General features: G+C 51.7%; 1 protein-coding gene across 4 annotated transcripts in view; it reads left to right on the forward strand.

The window, feature by feature from the left end:
- Window positions 1–2,938: 2,938 nt before the first annotated feature.
- The window catches only part of HIPK2 (homeodomain interacting protein kinase 2), a 145,044-nt gene continuing 127,023 nt past the window's right edge, over window positions 2,939–20,959 (forward strand). The window contains exon 1 of one of the 4 annotated variants that reach the window (XM_056338886.1): window positions 2,939–3,227. Coding sequence is in view for 1 of the 4 variants with exons in the window: in XM_056338885.1 (XP_056194860.1) it covers window positions 3,209–3,227 (19 nt within the window). In the remaining 3 variants the exon portion in view is untranslated. Of the gene's footprint in view, window positions 3,228–5,250; window positions 5,386–20,959 lie in introns of those variants that run through there. The other 3 variants (XM_056338884.1, XM_056338885.1, XM_056338887.1) reach the window with 3 other exon arrangements.

The raw sequence follows: 20,959 nt of genomic DNA on the forward strand, positions 1-20,959 counted from the left end.
AGCAACATTTAAAATATGTGAGATCAGAATGGTCCTAGTTGGTAAAAATACCTCCATTATTTTTCCTATCTTTGGATGCATGATCAGCAGATGTGAATCTGTAATGTCCTTAGCATTCCTGAACCTGAAAGGCAATCAAGAATTGTTGTCCTGGGCCAGGCAAGTAGTCCATCAAGTTCAGCACCTTGCCGCTAAAAGAGGCAGAATAACCCGTGCTTTGAAGCCAGGCAGCTTTATCATTTGCATAAGTATGTCACGCACAGGTTTGGCTGCTCCTTCGTCCCCCTTTGTGCTCCACCCGTCAGCCACATGGCCACGAGGCACCACTTCCATGCCCAGGCCCCACACAGTGAGCCCTGCCGACCCCTCCACCGACCTCTTCCTCTTTTCTTCTGGCAAAAGGGGTGAGAAGTGAGTTTGGTTTGTTTTAAGCTCCTGCATCATGCTAGCATTGATGGACATATCCAAGGGCTATGGGATAGCTCAGGTTGCAACAGAGAGGGAGAAGAAACCATCAGTGCAACCTCACACAGCAGAGGCAGGTACCCCTGCGCCCATTTTACAGCCGAGGAGAGCAAGGGTGACGTGGCCAACCTGAAGCCATGCTGCAGCAAAATGCAATGACAAGAAGCAAAGCCAATTCCTTCAGCAGCCTGCTTCCCTCCTCTGGTTTTGTCCTCTGTTCTCTGATACTCCTCCACGTCTCCTCTGTGGCTCTGAGACAGGGCTCCATGGCTGCCGCTCTGATCAACGGCAAGGAGGCAGGCTGGGATCAGAAGTGCCAGTAGCTTCAGAAAGCAGATAATGTCCTCCATCATAAAAGAAGAGAGCAGTGCAGAATTACAATGACCAGAAATGTTTCAGAAAAATGTGAGGTTATCAACTTGGTGCAGAGTGCCGAACCCTGAGGGTTGCCATGGCTAAATAAAAGAGGGGTAATAAGCAAGTTCAAATACTGTTCCCACGGCTGTCCGCAGTGCTTGCCCTCCAGCTTCGGCCTAGACTGGGCCAGCTGGAGGCAGCTCCATTTCTTTCCAAGATTTGGTAGTGGTTGATCTTGGGATCCCTCTCAAAATGAAGCAGGGATGAGATGGCAGCAGGTTTTGCTCCCTCTGCTGTACACAGTCCTCCAGTGCTGTCCCAGCCGACTTTGCACCCTCAGCCACCTCTACCTGCCCTGCATGCCATCCCTGACACATTTAACATGTATCCTCAGCTTCATGTTTTAAACAGAATGCTAACAGGCTGCGAGATAGCCCTCCTGCTACTTCAGGCATTTTTCAGTGGGGAAAAAAAATCATGCAAAACACTGAAGATACCTTGTGAACAAGGGGGCCCACAGGAGCCAGGGGATCATGTCCTCTGCGGTGCAGACAATAGTCATTCGGCTTCATCGGCTGGGCAGCGTGGCTTGCTCCCTGGCCTGCTGCTATCTGCCAGCGTAAGCATCCTCTGAGCACCCCAAGACTAGGGGCCAGGCTGGCAGGAGCGCTTGGCTGTCACTGAAATCCCCAAGAAAAAGTTGCCTCTTGCCTCCTCCTTGAGACGTCAACAGGAGCAGCCAGGTGCTGAGCCCTGCTGCGATCGAAACCTGCGGTGGGAGAGGTCTGGGCTGGCACCGGCAGCAGTGAGCGGCAATGGTTTTGGGGACCAGCAGTAACAGCAGGTGCAAAGAGAGTACGTCTTCACCAGTCTGGTCGCCGACTGCTTGCCTGTAAGGAGCTCCAGGCAGGCAGATCCAGACAGGAGTTACTGAAGGATCACAGCCGAGGTTTCGTTTCCACCTTTGCCGGAGCCTTCGCAGGAGTCCCAGCTTCCTTGCCTGTGTAATGGGTACTTGGTGACTGGCCTTCCGTTGTAAAGCCCCTGTCAGGCAAAGGGGGCTGCGGATAACGCGGCTTCACCTACACCTTTCCTGTGTGCAGACAAAAATGATGCCGGTTGGGTTGGTGTTCCTACAGCAAGAGCTCAACCACAGAGATGGATCTTTTAAAATAAAATAAAAAAAAAGGGGGGGGGGGATGTGGTGGCTGTCAATCTTAGTAAGTAAACACTTCTTTGAAGTGGTTCCTTTTAAAAAAACAAAACAAAACGACAAAAAAAACCAACAACAAAAACACAACCCGAATTCTAAAAGCAACAACGTATGTTTATTTTAAATGCATCCGCTAAATATTTACACTGCAAGCAAGCTAAATGAAAGGAAAAAAAAGGATAAATTGGAACTTTTGTCAGTGAACCAGATTGTGAAATGCCTTGAGGGAATAGAAGATTTATTTGGGGAGAGGGGGAGAGGTAGGAATTTTCCATGCTATTGTAAAACATGAGCTCAAATTATATGATCCCCACAGCCAGTGAATTGCAAAGCTTCAATCAGCTGCCTTTTTTATTTTTTTTTTCCTTCCTCTCTTTTTTCTGTAAAGAGGAGGGGGGGGCGAAGACAGAAGTGTTTCACCAACTTCTGTTGACTGTTCCTTTTTTCTCCTGATTGAAATGTGTTGTTAAACAAGATCCCACATAATCTCAGCAGAGGGTTTCTCTCGCTCGCTGCCTCTCCTTCTGGGAAGCCGCGATCGGTGCCATCGGCGCTTGATTATTTGCAAACTCCCTTAGCTTTTTTTTTTTTTTTCTCCCCCTTTTTTTTTCCTCCTCTCCGTCTCGGTCTCCGTCTCCCTCTCTCTCCCTCCGTCTCTCTCTCCCTTTCTCTCACCCCCAGTGCAACTTTTGCAGGCGCCCCGGCACACGCAGCCATGCCGCGCTGAGAGCGGGGGCACCGCGCCAGCCCCCCTCCTTCCCTCCCTCCCTCCCTCCTTTCCTCCCTCCCTCTCTCCTTCCCTCCCTCCCTCCCTCCCTCCCTCCCCAGCGCCGCCGTCCCGAGCCGGGGGGGCCCCGCCGCCCGCCGCCCCTGCCCGGCCCCGCGCCTCGCCCCGGCCCCGGCCCCGGCCCCGGCCCGGCCCGGCCCGGCCCGGCGCCGCCGCCCCCCGCCCGCTCGCCCGCCCGCCCCGGCCGCGTCGGAGGGCCGGCAGCGGGGCTGGATGTGCCCGGCTCCCCCCGCGCTGAGGTGGGCAGCGATGCAGAAGGCAGGCGGCAGCTTCGCCTCCGCCGAGAGACACCCGCTCAAGATGGCAGATGTGTGTTGAGTTTGGGGGGCTGCGATCTCGCGTCGTTCGTGGCGGCGTTGCCATGAATAACAGGCGTCCTTGCACCGATGGCCCCCATGTACGAAGGTAAGCCCCGGCCCGGCCCGCCCTGCCGGCACCCCTCGCCTCGCCGCGGGAAAGGGGGGGAAGCGGGGGTCCCCGGCCGCCCGCGGTTCGCCGTCCCCCCGGCGTTGTTGCGAGGAGGCTGGCGGCGGCGGCGGGGCACCTCCGCCCGGCCCGGCGCCCGGCGGGGAGCGGGGCGAGGCGCGGGTCGCCCCCCCGGCTCTCCCCGCCCCCCCCCCCAGCCCTCCCCGGCCCCACGGTCCCGGGCACTCGGGCCCCGGCGGGGGGCGGTGGGTGAAGTCCGTGCCGGTGCCGAGCAGAACAATGAGGTGGACGGAGCTTGCCCTGCGCCTCCGTGTGTGTGTATGCGTGTGTGCCTGCCTGTCTGCCTGCCTGCCCCTCGCTGCAGGTCGCATTTCCCGGACCGGCCACCCCGCTCCTGTCGCCGATTTCCCAAGAGTTCCCCCCGCGGAGCTCTCCTCCGGGGTGCGGAGACCCCGCGGGCAGCGGCGGCGGGGACGAGGCTGCCGGCAGCCGCCTGTCAGCCCCTCCGGTTTCTCCTTCAGCCCAGCCCGGGCTGCGGCGAGAAGCCGAAGTGCCCCAACTTAGTTTTTTTCGGCTTGGAAAAAAAAAAAAGGGGGGGGGGGCGGGAAGGGGATGTGTTAGACCGGTGCGTATTTCACGGAGGCTGTTTAGAAAAAAAAATAATAAAAAAATATGTCAGGGCTAATTTAAATCCCCTCGCGATGCATTTAGCCTCCGCCGTGAACCCTCCCGGCTCCGTGTTGGCCGGGGAGCGTTACATAAACCGGAGGGACATCCCCCCGCGGGCGCTTCATCCCGCTCGGGGACCGCTCGGTCCGCGGCGGCTGGGAGCCGGGCGCCCGGCGGGGAGGGGAGGGGGCGGACACACGGGGACACGGTACTTTTCTCCCTATGGCGAGGCCGGTAAAACTTATCAGAGGAGAAAATCGAGCCCGGGCTGCAGCGCCCGAGCGGAGGGCGCGCGGCGGGCGGTGTAAAGTTACTGGCCCGCCGGGTTATTTCTGGGCAGCCCCGGGCTCACCGGTCGTGCCGAGTTCGGACCCCGCGAGCGGCAGGCAGACAAAGAGGAGCGTTTTCGGCAGCGGGGAGAGCACGGCCGTCCCTCCCCGCCCTTGCTGCCGCCGGGCACCGGGCTGGCGGCGCCCGGGGGCGGCGGCGCGGCCGGGGGGCGCGGAGGGGGCGCAGCGGCGGTGGCGGGGCCCGGCGCGGCGGCGGGCCGGTGCCGGCGGAGGGGCCGCGGCGGGCCCGGGGTACCGGTCGGGGCCGGCCCGCTCGGCGGCGCCCCCTGCCGGCCGCGCCGGCGAGCGGCCTCGGCCCCCGGGCCCCGGCAGCGCCCCCCCTGCGCCCGGGCCGCCCCCAACGGCTTGCGGGGGCCTGCCGCGGGCAGGGGGAGGCCGCCGCCGCCGCCCCCCGGCCTCGGTCGCGGCGGGGACTTCGCAGCCCCGGCGCGTACCTGCCCGGCCCCCGCCCGCGGTCCCCCGCCGGCCCGGGCCTGTCCTGTGTCCCCCGCCCGCCCCGGTGCGGCCCCGGGCCACCGTCGAGCCGGTGAGGCCTGGCCGGATTGCAGCGCCCGCCGCGGAGCCTGCCCAGCCCCTCCCGGGCGGGCGCCGCTAGCAGGGCGGGTAATGCGGCGATTCCTCTTAAGTTCGCTCCTCGCCGGGCCGCATCCCCCGGGCGGGCGGCGGTGCGGGGCGGCGGTGCGGGGCGGTGCGGTGCCCCGCGGCGGGCGGCGGCGCCCGGCGGCTCCGCAGCGGCCGGGGGCGGAGTGAGGCGCGGGGCCTGCGGTCAGCCCGGCCGCGCTCCCCTTCCCGGCGCGCCGCAGCGGGCGGCCGCCGAGCGCCGGCACGGCCGCCTCCCCGGAGCCGGGCAGGGCAGGGCAGGCCTCGGCCGCAGCCGGGGCGGGCAGGGCGCCGGCTTCCTCCCGCGGAGGGGGCGGCGGTACCGCACCGAAGCGTGTGGTGGAAGTTTAGCGGTTCCTGCGAGCATCCTAACTTCAGCGGCATCCGTGCTTCTGCCTGACTGGAAAAAGAGAGCAGATGGAAAAAATGCCCTGAAAAGGAACCCGTAACAACAAAATTCCCAGCAACCGATACGGAAGGCCGGCGGCCAGGCTCTGCAGCATGCCTCAAGCCTTGAAGTAGGTGAATATCCCGAATGGCAGGAGCCAGTCGATAGCGTAAAGGCTGATAGGGGCTGTTTTATCTGTTTTGCGTTGCAGTATGTTTGCGGGTTAAATTGCTGCTGGATGGCTTCGAGGGAGGTGGAGGAGGGGTTAATGAATGTTTTTCGCCTCCTAGTTGCCGTGAGAGGTCCTTAGAATTCCCTGCAATATCGCAGTGCATAGATAAAAACTTACTTATCGAAGGGGATGCGATTTCCTCCTTGGAAGCAGGCAAGGACTGCCATCCTCCCTTACGAGCCTGGCGTTATGTGCATAACCAGTCTGATCTGTAGCCAGAGACTCCAGAGGAGTCTGGAGCATCAGGTACGGTCGAGCCGGAGCCAGGGGCTGGAGCAACGCTGCAGCGGGCAGCTGCTTCGCTGCTCCTGCCCTTGACCGACCGCTCGGGTGGCTTGGGTGGCACGCACGCACACCCACCACCAAGGCAGGCACCGCAAGGCAGGCGAGGGTAGGTGAAAGAGTATCTCCACCATACGGATTTCAGAACATAGGCTGTTTGACAGAAAAGGTGCCCCGGGAGGAAATGTGACACCTCGGAGGCCTTATGAAATGGTTCCAGTAGAAATTTAAGTGAGTGATAACATAGAGCACATGCACAAAGTCACCCGCCATTCTCGACGTGTAGGTGAGGGTGGTGTGTGCCTGTGCTGAGCAACTGGCTTAAATACCGGTTCTGGAAAGCAGAACGGTGCCTCACCTGATATTAATAGGTGAGGCATGATAAATAAGTGAATATCCGTTGTGAAATCCTCCCCCACACGCACTGCTCAAGGAGAATTCTCTCATTCTTTTTATGAAATTCAGTTTTTGCTGTTGTCTTCTCCTCTACTGGGTTTTTCTCATTCATTTTTTTCTGGGTGTTGCAGAGCTGAGCTGTAAAATGAAGGACATAAAAACCTACCAAGTAAAATAAAACGGAAGTAACACCGCCGCACGTTGTTTAACCCGGACTTTAGTTGCGATTGTGAGCCATACTGGGAAATGTGTTGGGCTCCAAAGTGGGCCTCATCAGGTGTAATCCTGCACGGCTTCTGCTCCAGAGCTGGGGCAAGCTAATGGCTACTGTCCTGCTGAGCACTGGAGAGGCGGCTTCCTCAGGGGCAGCTGTATTGGTTTCAGAGGAGGTGAATGGCTTGAGGCAGGTGAGAATATGGTTCTTTGGTCTCTGCTCCAGGCAGCGTTGCCCTTGCTGTGCGAAACCTTCATCTGTGCACTCGTCGTGTGACGTTTCCTCCTGTGCAGAGAACAGAACAAGGCTCTGTGGGCCAGGGGAGACCCCATTTTAAGAGGGCTTACTGCTAGACATCACCAGTGCGTGGGCTGCAGGTAGATTTCTCCCCTGGGTGGGTGCCTCCAGAGGCTCCCAGGGTGCCTTGTACCAGGGATACTTCAGAATAGGGTAAAAAGAAGTGTTCATACACATTAACCTTTATTTTCCAAACAGTGATTACCTCTGTTTTGGTTTTGTTCCTCTTTGCTTTGCTTCTTACTTGTTCCTGACAACTTTGTTGCAACTCACAGTGTATTTTTAGCAGCTGCGTCGGTAGTTTTCTATGTGGGTGGCTTATGGAATTAATCTGGGTAATATTTGCAAACTGCACCTCGCCACCGGTGCTGCTGCTGGAGCTCAGTGCAGGCAGGGACCTGCCTGCATGCTGTCCTTGTCACATGAGGGGCTGGGAAGCCTGAAAATCTGACCCTGGATACATCGCAGGTCGGATCCCATTTAACACCAGGAACAGGCCAGCCCTGCTGGGTTTTGAATGCATCCTCAAATTTCGTTAAAGTGCACAAAACCTGCTCATCAGGGAGCCACCACCAGTGAGGCAGACTAAAGGTCTTTACCCCAAAGTTCATGCAGGGAGATGATAACTCAGAGGCGTTTCCTGTTTATGAATTAATAACCAGAACTTAAGCTAAGTCAATGCTGGGACCAAAAGCACAAGTTTTTATTAGCTCAGGATAACAGGAAGCCCCCTCCAGTTGTAATTATTGCCCTTATCATGCTGCTACGTCTAGCGATTAAATGGGTTTGAGATGTAATGGGTGAAAAACGCTGTTTCATTTTCAGAAGTGGAAAGAGCACTGCTGGGACCAGGGTCCAGGGCAAGGAGACAAACAACACACTTGGACAAAAAGGCAAGCACAGTTACTTGCCACTGTCATCGGCCCTTGGGCTCCATGCAGCGCATTCCCCTGTCTGGCTGTAACAGGTGGGGAAAACCCTATTGGCTTCGGCCAGACACCTCAGCTGCCCTGGAAAATTAAGTAATTTTAATTTTTCCAGGCCTCAGGTTTCCCCATTTACCCAGGGGTTGCTATTTACCACTTTCATGTCCTGCTTTGAAAACAACTGGATGTGGTTTCATCCAGACTGGGTAGGAGCTGGCTATCCACCCTGATTAGTGTAAGTCTTCTACCAGTGGGAGACAGCCCAGAGACCTCCTTGATGCCTGTGAGGGTTCTGAACTTAGGACAGCCTCTGGAAGCTAGGTAATTTATTCGGGGGCAGATATGTACTTGGGTGGCTAAACAAGTAAGGGCTCAGTTTTGGCCACATTGCTGCAATGGTGTGTAAAAGTATGTAGATATTTGGTCAGGAGGAAAGTTCTGGGAAGTCAAATCATGGAAGGATTGGTGACCTGGGCATGGAAAGTAAATCCTTGTCCTGATTGTGGGCTTCACCAAGTGAGTCCCAGGTGTTGGTGTTAGAGCAGTCCTGTCAGATGGCGAAGTCAAGGGCAAGTTCAACCACCTTCTGCTCGGACTAGGCTGAGACACCAATATGAGGTAGATGAGACCACTTCTCTTAGGTGCAGGAGTCAAGGCAACTGGGATAGCGTGTACCTTTGGGCGAGGCTCCTGAGAAGGGGAGTTTGCAAAGGTTTTCGGTGGTGGGCTGACGGCTATTATGGTGTCTCAGTCCCTGTGTCTGTAGAGGATGGGTAGGCTGAGACTGGATATTTTTGAAAGTTCCACCCTTTTCCTCTCTGATCCCAATTTAAGAAGGTATTTTAAGGTCTGCGCCTAAATTTAAGCTCACGGGCAGTGCTGCTGACTTCATTAGAATTGTTTATGTCTTTAAAGCTGGCCACACACTGAAGTACCTTTCTGACTCATGGCCTCTATAGCTTAATCAGTCCATTTATAAAAATGAGGTTGTTTCCTCACTAGGAAATCTCTGCCCTCTGAATGTGAAACATTATTTTTAGGGCTTTTACTTGCTTTTGGAAGGTTAACTGGTGGATAACAAGAAGTGAGAATTAAATGCTATTTAGAGAAAAGGTTGTGTCTTCAGCTATTTATGTACCCTAATATGGACCTAGGTGTTTAACAGAAGGCCTTCTCTTTTGAAACTATTTCCCATAGCAGTACGGAGTTCAGCTTTTGTTTTGAAAATAACCCAGGTGATAATTTCACTCCAGATCGGGCATTTACCAGTTTGTCTGTTTGTCATGGGGGAAGAGCAGAGGCAAGTTACTGCTTCCCCCCATTTACAGCACAGAGTGCACCTGAACCCTTCCTCATTTGGCCCCATCAGCAACTGAGGTCCTTCCTCTGGAAAGCACAAGTGTGTATATTTGGGGGCCACTCTTGAATTCAGGTAGCCTTCTGAGTTGGGTAATTCTGATGGTAGAAACCATTCTTCTAAGACTTCCCTACACAGGTGAGGGGAGGAGCAGCCCTGTAGCCATAGGCTGGCAAAGGAATTGTCACATCTCAAAATATCTTGGAGAGTCCAGAGTCAGAGCTAAAAGAGTTAAAAGGCTGTAACGTTATGATTTATTTATTTAATGGAAGTAATAATAAGCCATAATAGTGTGCGTTGTTACAGTGCTGTATCTGTTCAAGGTGCTTTATAAAGAGTGCCTGTCTGATCAAGCCACTGACAGAATGATGCCCAGGAACGGAGTTTGGCAGGGGGGAGGGGGTACAAAATAGCCAGTGGGAGGCAAGTGTCCTCGAGATGTGAGCCCTTGAGCTGCTGCTGAACTGGATTCTGATTTTGGAGATCTACATGCCAACAACAGTGTCAATGAAACCCAGGGAGCTACGCAGAGGGAAGCGCTGTCTCCATGCGATGCGTGGTAGCCCATCTGTGTCATGTTGTGGAGGAGGAGGGAGCTTTATGCTGGGGTGAAGGATGGCATAGTTTGCTCCCTTGGTTTTCTTCAGCATTTCCCACTGAATGGGCCATTTGCTTGGAGAAGCTGAAGCTCACTCTTTATTCACACCTCATTCTCTGTCCTGCTCACCTTCCAGGGCCTGTGCTGACATCCATCTCTGGAAGGATGAAGTAAGAGCAATCACTTATAGCTCCTACCCTGAAAAGTGGGAAAGGTCACCCTGCAAGGCAGTGGTATTTGCCAGAGATACTTGGGAAACTCAGAAGGGCAGCTGTCTTCCCTGTTCATTATAACCTTTAATCCTTAAAGGCATTATGAAGACCTGGAACAACGGTGTTACACAGCGGTACCCTGCAGGCTAATGTCTCCTCCAGTTCTAAACCCTGACAGGTTTATCTTGCTCTGTGGGCTGTGCTGAAATGCCAAAGAAACTTAACTCTCACTACAATAATTGAAATCATAGGAAGTGGGCATAGGAAAGACTAAAGTGTTTCAAAGCAGGAAGTACTATACTAAATGCGTGCTTGTCCAGCATGTTCCCTAACATGTTAGTCCAGCATATTCCCTGTGTATGGAGGGTCCACAGCCTGATCAGGCTGTCATTGCTGCCCTTCACTTTGTCACTGAAAAGAATTTACCTCCTCTGCAACTCCTCTCTGCTTTGCGTGCTGTGATTCCTTGTCCTATTGACAGTGGCTGGGGGAAGACTATTCCTTCCTCTTTGTCATGTCTCTCCTTGGCTTTGTGTTCCTGAAGCCAAACCCTATCTCAAACACATCCTTCAGCTCTTTCTCATGTGTCTTGTTCCCCTCAGCTCTGACTGTTCTCGTGGCTCTCTGCGCTCCCTTCAGCCAGTCCACCTCTCTCTTGAATGGCACTGCTAGAGCACAGTGCCGTGCCTGGAGTTCTGTGCTGGCCAGGTAGAGCAGTGTTCCTTCACATCTCTTACAGGCAGCGGTCCTGTTTGGTTTAACTTTTGCACTGTGACATGGTTCATCTGTGTGTAGCTTGTGATCCGCCGTGGCTCCCAGATCCTGTCCAAGAGGTCTGATGCCTTGTGAGCCATTTTCTGTCCTGTGTGTGTGGAGCTAGCCTTTCCTGCCTCAGCGTATGATTTTTGTGTTTGTCCTGTTTGAATTTCATCTTGTACCTTTTAATTTGTTGGGATTGTTTTGAATTCTAATCTAATTCCCCTGACTCTGCAGTCCCTTACTGCTTGGTGTCACCTGCCAATTTTTAAAAAAGCAGTCTTGGTTTCTTCACCAAGATCAGCTTTGTTCTCTACTCTGCAGTCCCAAATAGAAAGCACAGAAGAGAAGAAATTGTTTCATAAAAAGTAGGAACAGAACCTTGCCCCTAAAATGCAAAAGAGGCTGAAAACCCCACAAAACACTTGGCATTGTTTTCACACCTCCTATTCTTTTACTCTCCCTTGGTGCTTTTGAAGTATTCCTAAGAATAGTTGTATTTGCTATAGTAGTGCCAGTGCCAAACAAAAGCAGGACCTTACTGTACTAGGCATGACATTGATATGAAGGGGCAGATAGTTCCCACCCCAAAGGATTTGCATTTTATGTAGACAGAGACACAGGAGGGTGGACTATACAAACCAGCTGGGCTCTTTGGGGAGAGGAAAGCACAATGTGTAGGTTTCCTTAAACATTTTTTGACAGAGGTTCATTCGAGGAAGGAAGGGGTGGGCTGAAGGTTGAGAAAAAGTAAGGCAATAGGTTGGGAACAAGAGAGAAGAGGATGAGAGAGACAGGTGAGGAAGAAAGATGAGGGCAGGTGACTGTAACAGGAGAGAGGAAGGTGATCCCTGAGAGGTACAGGGGCTGAGGCTGTCACAGCGAAGGCTGGCAGCAACAGAAAACTGGGTGAATTGCTGAAGATCCTGGCTTGGACTGTTTTTGCGGTTGCCCTTGCAGACTTCAGTCTCTCCCAGGTTTTTTCCTGCAATTGTCTCTTAACATCTTTGGAAGGGAAGGTGAGTGAGGACAGGAGATACCACCTATATCCTAATTCTTATAGGTGGGGCAGAGAGTTTGCCTGGGAATTTCCCAGATGGAGCTGAGACCAGAGGCAAAACTGATGCTATACCTTTCTTGTAAGTTCTCTGATCCTGCTCTCCATGCTCAGGAAATTCTGATGGGGCAGAGATTAGCCAAAACACCACTACTTTTCACTGATCTGAGATCCTTGTGGTTTCCTCCCGCACTGCCACTGCCCTTCCCACGATAGGGCAGCTATGCAGGACAAATTTGATCTGTCATACTCCCTTCTCCTTCCTGGCAGTCCCCACATGCTGAATTTTCCTGCAGCTTGCACATGTCTTTTAAGAGCATGTGTAACTGTCCCACCCTCTCTGTCCCTGTGTCTGCCCTACTTTCACCATCAGTCTGGGTGATTGAAACAGGTACAGGTGTGGAGGCACAGTCTCAGCGCCTGAGCTCATGGGCGAGAATGGCACGTGCATCATGCTGCACATGGATATGTATGGCCCCAAGGCTGGTCATGTTTTAAACATATGAGACTCAACATACTGTTCTCTCTAGGAGCAGGTCAGGTATATCAGTACGTTTGGCAGCGAGTCTATAAGGGTATGTTTTTTCTCTTGGATAAAGAGAGCAAGAAAAGCTTTTTTTTTGCTTATGGTTTGGGGTCAAGGTGTTTATTTGCTACTGGATGTGATCCAGTGGATTCAGTGCATCTCTGCACAGAGAGGAAACAGCAGAGAGGAAACAAGTCTAGGAGGTTCCTGGAGCATGTGGAAGATAGCTTCCTGACACAGCTGGTGAGTGAGCCAACCGGGGAAGGCACCCCGCTGGACCTGCTTGTGAACAGAGAAGGACTGGTGGGTGATGTGATGGTTGGGGGCCGTCTTGAGCATAGCAATCATGAAAGGACAGAGTTTTTGAGTCTCAGAGAAGGAGGGGGGTCCGTAGAACCGCTACCTTGGACTTCCTGGAGGGCAGACTTTGGCCAGTTTAGGAGGCTGATAGACAGAGTCGCTTGGGAGGCAGTCCTGAAGGGCAAAGGAGTCCAGGAAGGCTGGACATTCTTCAAGAAGGAAATCTTAAAGTCACAGGAGCAGGCTGTCCCCATGTGCTGAAAGATGAGCTGGCAGGGAAGAAGACCAGCCTGGCTGAACGGAGAGCTTTGGCTGGAACTCAGGGAAAAAAAAGAGAGTTTATGACCTTTGGAAGGAGGGTCTGGCAATTCAGGAGGACTACAAGGATGTTGTGAGGTTATGCAGGGAGCAAATTAGAAGGGCCAAAGCCCAACTAGAAATTAATCTGGCTACTGCTATAAAAGATAATAAAAAATGTTTCTATAAATACATTAGCAACAAAAAGAGTGCTAAGGAGAATCTGCATCCTTCATTGGGTGAGACATAGTGACAAAGGATGAGGAAAAGGCTGAGCTACTTAATGCTGCCTTTGCCTCAGTCTTTAATAGTAAAGACCATTTTTCTCTGGGACCCAGACCGCTGAGCTGGAAGACAGGGATGGGGAGCAGAATGAAGCCCCCATAATCCACAGGGAAACGGTCAGCAACCTGCTACACCACTTAGACACACACAAGTCTATGGGGCCTGACAGAATCCACCCAAGGGTACTGAGGGAGCTGGTGGAAGTGCTCCCCGAGCCACTTTCAATCATTTATCAGCAGTCTTGGCTAACTGAAGAGGTCCCAGCTGACCAGAAGTTAGCGAATGTGACACCATCTACAAGAAGGGCAGGAAGAAGGATCTGGGGAGCTACAGGCCTGTCAGCCTGACCTTGGTGCCAGGGAAGCTTGTGGCGCAGATCATCTTGAGTGCCATCATGCGGCATGTACAGGACAACTAGGTGATCAGGCCCAGCCAGCAGGGGTTTAGGAAAGGCAGGTCCTGCTTGACAAACCTGGTCTTCCATGACAGGGTGACTCGCTTAGTGAATGAGGGAAAGGCCGTGGATGTTGTCTACCTAGACTTTAGTAAAGCCTTTGACATCATTTCCTACCTCATTCTCCTGGAGAAGCTGGCTGCCCATGGCTTGGACATGTGTATTCTGTGCTGGGTAAAGTGCTGGCTGAGCGGCTGAGCCCAAAGAGCGGTGGTGAATGGAGCGACATCCAGCTGGCGGCTGGTCACAAGTGGTGTTCCCCAGGGCTCAGCATCGAGTCCTGTTTAATACCTTTTTCAATGACGTGTATGATGGGACTGAGTGCACCCTCAGTAAGTTTGCAGATGGCACCAAGTTAGGTGGGAGTGTTGATCTGCTTGAGGGCAGGAAGGCTTTGGAGAGGGATCTGGACAGGCTGGACTGGTGGATTGAGACCAGTTGTATGAAGTTCAACAAAGCTCAGTGCCAGGTCCTGCACTTGGGTCACAGCGACCCTATGCAACGCTTACAGGCTTGAGGAAGAGCGGCTGGGAAGCTGCATCATGAAAAAAGATGTGGGTTGCTGGTCAACCAGCAGCTGAATATGAGCTGTTGGTCTGCCTAGGTGGCCAAAAAGGCCAGCAGCATCCTGGCTTGTATCCAAAACAGTGTGGCCAGCAGGACCAGGGAAGTGATTGTCCCCCTTTACTGGGCACTGGTGAGGCCGCTCCTCAAATACTGTGTCCAGTTTTGGGCCTGTCACTACAGGAGAAACATTGAGGTGCTGGAGCGTGTCCAGAGAAGGGCAAGGGAGCTGGTGAAGGGTCTGGAGCACAAGTGTTACGAGGAGCGGCTGAGGGAATTGGGGTTGTTTAGCCTGGAGAAAAGAAGGTTCAGGGGGGACCTTATTGCTCTCTACAACTGCCTGAAAGGAGGCTGTATAGTGATGTGGAAGTCAGTCTAACAAGCAATAGGACAAAAGGAAACAATGTCAAGTTGCACTTGAGGTTTGGATTGGATATTAGGAAAAATTTCTTCACCAAAAGGGTTATCAATCATTGGAACAGGCTGCCCAGAGAAGTGGTTGAGTCACCCCCCTACATGTAAAAGACATGCAGATGTGGTGCTTAGAGATATAATTTAGTGGTGGATTTGGCAGTGCTGGGTTAAAGGTTGGACTTGATGAACTTAAACTTAAACGATTCAATGATTCTGTTTATTTTTGCTTGAAGACATACCTTTTTTTTTTTTTTTTTTCTAGTTGGAGATTGTAAAGGCACACAGGGTGGCAGATAGCCAGTAAGATCCCTAACTATTAGCTGCATCGGTGGTGGGTTACGTTAACAGTTCTGGAGGGAACGTTACAGCAGACGATGGAGTGGGTTGATGGAGACTTAGACTCTAGCAGCCAGGCTCAGAAAATATCCAATCCCAGAAAACTTGCAGAATATTTCAGAGAAAGTTTGTTTTTTCAGGAAGCTCCTTTAGCTTTCCCAGAATATTTTTACTTGTAGGCAAAATTTGTAAGCATTCTTTATTTTTAAAACACGGTTTATATTCTGCTCTTGTCTGCAGCAGCGCCAGCACCGTCGCTGTATTTATCTTTTCCCTGTTAACACTTGCTGTTCCTGGAACGTCTCCTGCTCAGCAGCTGTTTGTAGGTGGTTTTTTTTCTCTCCCATCATCATGTACCTTTCCTTCCTCTTCAAGGCATCCATAAACCTCTCGTAGTGACATCATAGCTGTTTCCATAGCAACAGATTATGATACTAGAACAGAGGATAATATCAAACAGGAGGAGGAAGAGATAAATTATGGTGTTTGTGTGTGTGTGTGTGTTTGAGGGCTTGATTATATTCCTACATCTCTTCCGAGGATGTTGTCTGCCTGGTTTCTCCTCTGTTTATCTTGTATGCCTTTTAAAGGTTAGGAAAAAGCGAAGGAAAAAAGAAGATCTGGAGGTCAGAGTAATACAGACACATTTTTTGATGGTCTCTGTGTAAACCTAGTAGGCTGAGATTTATTTTTTTATCTCTGTGGTAGCTCTCCTGTGTCTCCTGAGAGTAATCTAGTCTGGAGAAAACTTCGAGGCACAACAGTCCCCTGGTGCAGCTTCACTTCTATTTTAATTATGAATTATTCATAGCCACTAGCAGCTGGTATCCCAAGCCAAGGATATCTGTGCTGCAGATTCCCCAAAAGATGGACAAATGTGGCATGGCATTGCCCCAGAGAGCTCACGACCTGTATTTGAGAAGGGATGTGACAGGTACTCAAATCAGCCAGAGCTGGCATGGGGAGAAGAGGGAGAAGTACCCAAAAGAAGGGTATCAACAAAAGTATGATCTCTAGACTATGCTCCAGCCTGCCCAGAGATTGGTGGTAGCAGAGGTGGTCTGCGCCTCGCCCCAGTGTTAGCTTTTCACAGTGGCGTTTCTGGAAGAGCTGTGCCAGTAGCAGGTCAGGAGCCTGGTTTATGACCATCTGCGTGGTTCTGCCATGGCTTCAGGCTATCCCTCTGACAGGGGCTGACAGCAGCAGGATTGCAGGACAAGCATCCATGTTGGTCCATGCTTGCATTGGTAGGAAGGCTATCTGCTTAAAGCACGAGGCTAGAGGTGAAGAACATCCAGCTAAAATGCATGGGGTTTTATTTTCTCCTAGGCGGCGTTTAGTGTTGACAAATTCCAGATAGTTTGGCAAGGACTTTCAGCAGGTCTCTGTTTTGCCTCCAAATAGCAGTAATTTCTGGCCATCATTGTTGCTTTCCTATTTAGATAATTGACTTCAGAAGCTGGAGAAAAAAAATCTCAGCAAACCCTCTTAGATATTCTCATAACTCTGTGTGTGTGTGCGCAATCTTTTATCTTCCTCTTGTGGCAGAATTTCTGGGGAGTTAAGTGGTCATTGCTAGTCTTTAAAATACCCTGAGTAGGGTTGTGGCTAACAAGGCAAATCTCTGGTGATGCTCTTGAGCACCTTAACATTGACAGTTTTGATCCCACGCTTAGGTACTCTGGGACCCTGAGGAGGAGTGCAGGGGAGGGATCTGAGCAGAGTGGTAAGGGGTAACGTATCGGCTAGCTTTAGCTATGTGATAGGGTAGGACAGTATGTAATCGGGCTCTTCCCGTGATAGGAATTTGGCAATGTACTGCAGGGCGAGCCCTGGGTCAGCAGTGGAGCAGCACTGGGATTTGGTGATGCCCAGCCTCCAGCTCCCAATATGTCAGTGCACAGGAGCTGGGCATCCGGGTGGGCTGCTGGCAGGCTCGGTGGCTGTGTTGAGTGAAGAGTTTTCGGTTCAGATTAGTGTCACGAGGATGGAGAGAAGTAGGTAGGAGCAATTGCAGGGGTCACTCAGACTGCAATGCCATCAGGGGCTAAAGTTGCTCAGAAGGTACATGAGCACAGAACACCTCAACAGGAATTAGTAGGTCACCTTCATGGAAGCTTATTGGGAGCCAGTAGAGACCAGAGGACTGGTTGGGTGCATTTCCCCTGCACGGGGCCAGCACGGCATGCTAACCCCAGTTTCTGAGCAGGCTGATGTCATTGTCCTGTGGGGGACATACTTCTGTAGTCAGGCCTTAGGGTGATGCAGGCAAGGGAAGATGGAATGAGGTCCTTTGCAGAGGGAAGAGAGATCAAAATGTTTTCTCTGAAGCCAGATTAAAACAAAAAGACATCTCTTGGCTACAGCCACTTTGTGGACACCATGGAGAAACCCAAGACTTCATAACTCTTCCAAGGCATGTGGGGATCACATTTAGGCATGAGTACAATTATAAATTCCTTCCTCTCTCTTAGGACTATCACTGGCACCACCAGAAACCTTCCCATCAAACTGCCCCTCTGCATTCTCTCAACATCACAATGTGTATGTATTTAGCAAGTGGGGATAAGAAACACGTTGCAAGCCCCATTTTAAAATAGCTGTACCACCTGACAAGGACATGTGAAACCCAGACACAAGCATATCCCGTTGATGGTGACAATACTTCTTTTGTGGTGTCATTTTCTTGTCACTTATCTGGGACTGTGAGCACCTGGATAATTCAAGTGCACCTTCCAAATGCCTGTGCTGCCTGAAAGCACGTGCGAGTCGGAAGGGGTGGTAGATGCTGTTATCAGACTGTGTGTGTGAGAATACAGGTGGAAGTGTATGTGTGTGTATGTATGTGTATGTGGGACTCTTTCCATGTTTGCAGGCACATGTAGGAGTGTGCATAAGTGTCTGCATGTGGCTCCATCCCCTTTGTCTACAGGAGGCAACGTGGGCCTGATTTTCCTTAGAGCTCTTACACCATTCTCTCAGCAAATTGCATTTGTATGAGGGCTCTTTTCCACTGCAAGGAATGAAGAAGGGAGATTTATTATAAATATAAATTAGGCTTTCTGCATGTTTGTGAGCTGTCACAGCCTGTACAGGAGGAAATATAAACAAGGTGAATGCAGAGTGTTTGTGTGGAGCGATGCTGTGACAGCGTATGTGTTGGCAGGAATGTTGTCTGCAGTCCCTTGTGTAAGGGGTTGTATTGCTGGTGTGAGTGTGGAAGGCTGTAAATCACAGTGTGTTGTGGAAGGGGACACTGCCACTCTGCCTGTGAAAGTCAGGGAGAGATTTTTTGAAGCAATGTGGCTCTTCAAACTGAACAAAAGATTTACTAGAAATCCAAGCTTGAGAAAAATATCATCCAAGACATTTTGTCTGGGAGTGATCTGTAATCCATATCCTCCAGCTTGTCTCCATCCTGACCCAGAACAGCTGTGTGTCTGGCATCTTTTACTTACCTCTCCTAGTGTCAGGTTTTGGTGGCCCTACTGGACCAGTTGTTGGGTATCTCTGTAGCTCTGTAAACGTCTCAGGTCTGTCCTCCTGTATTCTCAGTTTATTTCAGTCTTGACCTAGTCCTGTGATGTAGCTGGTGTCTGTATGCAAATGAAATATCCCCTGGGAAATCTGTATCTATTTAGATGTGTTTACCGTATCACTCACAGCATATCTGATGTAGGTGAGACCACCTCAGTAAAGTAGCTGTATCTTTTTCAGCATCCCTGCAAGCAGACAGCCGAACCCTGGTTTTGTTCTTGCTCAACTGTGAACTCGAGCAACAGACTGTGGAGTTCCCCTCTTTCAGACTGGGCTTGGCTTAAAAGTTATTTCGTGTTCCTCCAAAATCATTGCTGTTTCCCATAGGAACACTTGAGTCATTACCAATCCCTGCATTTCCTCCCAGTCAGGAAGGATTGAAGGGGTTTCAGGAAGAGAATGCTTTTTTACAAGGAGATGTCTGCTTTCCCTTGCCATGCCCTGTCACAAACAGATACTGAAACTCCTGCCAAAAAGCCACTGCCTGTAGAAGATAATGTGCAAGGGAAGAAGGTGGGATGTGAGTGAATGGCAGGGTAGGGCAGCATTTCAGGTGGGGATGCCCAATGCTTTTGATACCGAGTACAATAAAACAGATGCTTGTGGCAGCACTGGGGGTGAGCTAGGAAACATGCCTATGTCACCTGGCATCATTGGAGCAAGTTGCAGGTCACAGGGTTTTTTCTGGGTTTCACTGTGGTTGTTACTCCTGTCCGTCTTGCCCTATTTTTATTGCAAGGCTTGTGAAGGGGATGGGGCTTTTGCTCTCTTTGTGTATTTTGTGTCCTTTTTTGTGTTCCTGGCGGCCTCTTCCCCTCTGCCAACCCCTCCTCAGCACAGCCCTGTCATGTTTGGTCGTGCTTGGTTGAAGATGACCAGCCCACCTGAGGTGTTCATGGTTGAGGGCATAGCACATCGCATATTGAGAACATGCTGACTTCCTGTGGGAGCTGAATGCTGCGTGTAGGACATCCCAGGCTGGCGAGCTTGGGGGCTGTGCAGTTGCCCTGGGGCTCAGGATGAGCCATGTGGGGGAGGAAGAGCGCAGGCATGGCTGCATGGGTAAACCACTCCGTGGTTACCATGAAATGATCAGGTATTGGGAGTTATTTGCCTAACTGAGGCAAGGGAAGCAGGAGCCACTCCTGGTGATCTCAGCCTTCCTGTCTTGCCTGCCTGGGACATGGAGAGGGCTGTGGGGGGCAGGTGCTCCCCCCATCCCCTACTTGGGGTGTCCAGGCAGATGGGCTGCCTGTGAGTGAGGCAGCAGGGCGCTTGTCCCCTTTTCAGTTGGAGGTGGCAACCCAGCAGCACACGAGAGCTGTGTAATCCAACCCTGTGTTGGGACAGGCTGCACTTAAACCCCGTGTAAGCCCTAATTTGAAGGCTTAAAGGGAACTGAAGTGTGGCACCGAGTGCTGCAGCTGAGCTTTACCCTTCCTGAGCTGTGACAGCCTGCCAGGAGGGGAAGCAAGGGACAGGATGCCTTTGCAGCAGGGCCAGGAACCTGTAGCTGAACTTCTTGGTCCCAACAGAAGTGTTGGATTTGGTTGGATTTTAAACTGTAAATATGATTGATTACGGCTGGTGGTTCTGACCTCTGTGGTTTTCAGTGGATGTCCAAAGAAGTTGCTGCAGTAATGGTGTAGCCCAGCTGGGCTCCATACGTCTGGTTATGTATGTTCATTCATATAGTTCAGCCCCTGCTAACTCGTCTCTGTCTTCCCAGCCTAGTCACTGCTTCTCCTTCCGGGCAAGCAGGCTCAGCTTGTGGCTGGTAGCAGATAACACCACCCCTGTGCCAGGCTCCTAAAGGCCACGTAGCCATTGTGGTGGGCCTCTGTCAGGGGAGCCCCCTGCTTCCCTCTCATGCCTATGTCCCCTCCTCCCCATGCCTGCTCTCTGCACAGGGACCCCTTTCATCTGGTGCCCCTCGTGGGGATGCTGGGCTCCCCGCATTGCTAGAGTAGGTGAGCTGCTCAGCACACAGGTAGTCACAGCAGGCTGAGGCTCCCCATTTCTTCCTTTTTCTTTGTGACTGATTCTTGTTTATTTATTTGTAACAATTGTTGTTGCCTTCACTTAGGGTCACTTCAGCATTGGATGCTTTCACTTATTTCAGAGTTCTGTCGCTGCTTACAACACAGCCGTAGTTTTAGGAAAGCCACAGAGTGTGCAATGCTACACCTGGGCTTGGGAGGGGGATTTTGGAGAGGGGCAGTCTGTGTTTGGATAGTTTCTGAAGATGGCTGCCAGCATCGTGCCTGCTATATTGCTGGGAAGCGCACTCAGGCACCTGTATGCCTATACATACAGTCTGCGGATGTCCTTGGGAGCATCCTGTGGCATCCTGCCCACCTTCCTCCCCCAGTCAGGTCCATGGGACTTTGGCCAGTACACCAAAGAAAGGATCATTGGTGTTTGTCAACCTTTACAAGAAAACAGATGGTTTTTAAGCCAAAGCTAAGATTGTAGCACATGCTGGAGGCTGGAAGGTAACTGTAAATCCTAGGTCTCATTTGCACAAATACATTTGGTTCCAATCCTAAGGGCATTTTGCCTTCCCCTGCCTATACCTTCGTTTCAGAAACATGTAAATTTAGTTTGCATTAATTTTTTTCAAAACACCACAAAATGTGGCTAGGGGTGGGGGGCTTTTAAATT

Source organism: Falco biarmicus, chromosome 5 (assembly GCF_023638135.1).
Source record: "Falco biarmicus isolate bFalBia1 chromosome 5, bFalBia1.pri, whole genome shotgun sequence".
NCBI classification, from domain to species: Eukaryota; Metazoa; Chordata; class Aves; order Falconiformes; family Falconidae; genus Falco; species Falco biarmicus.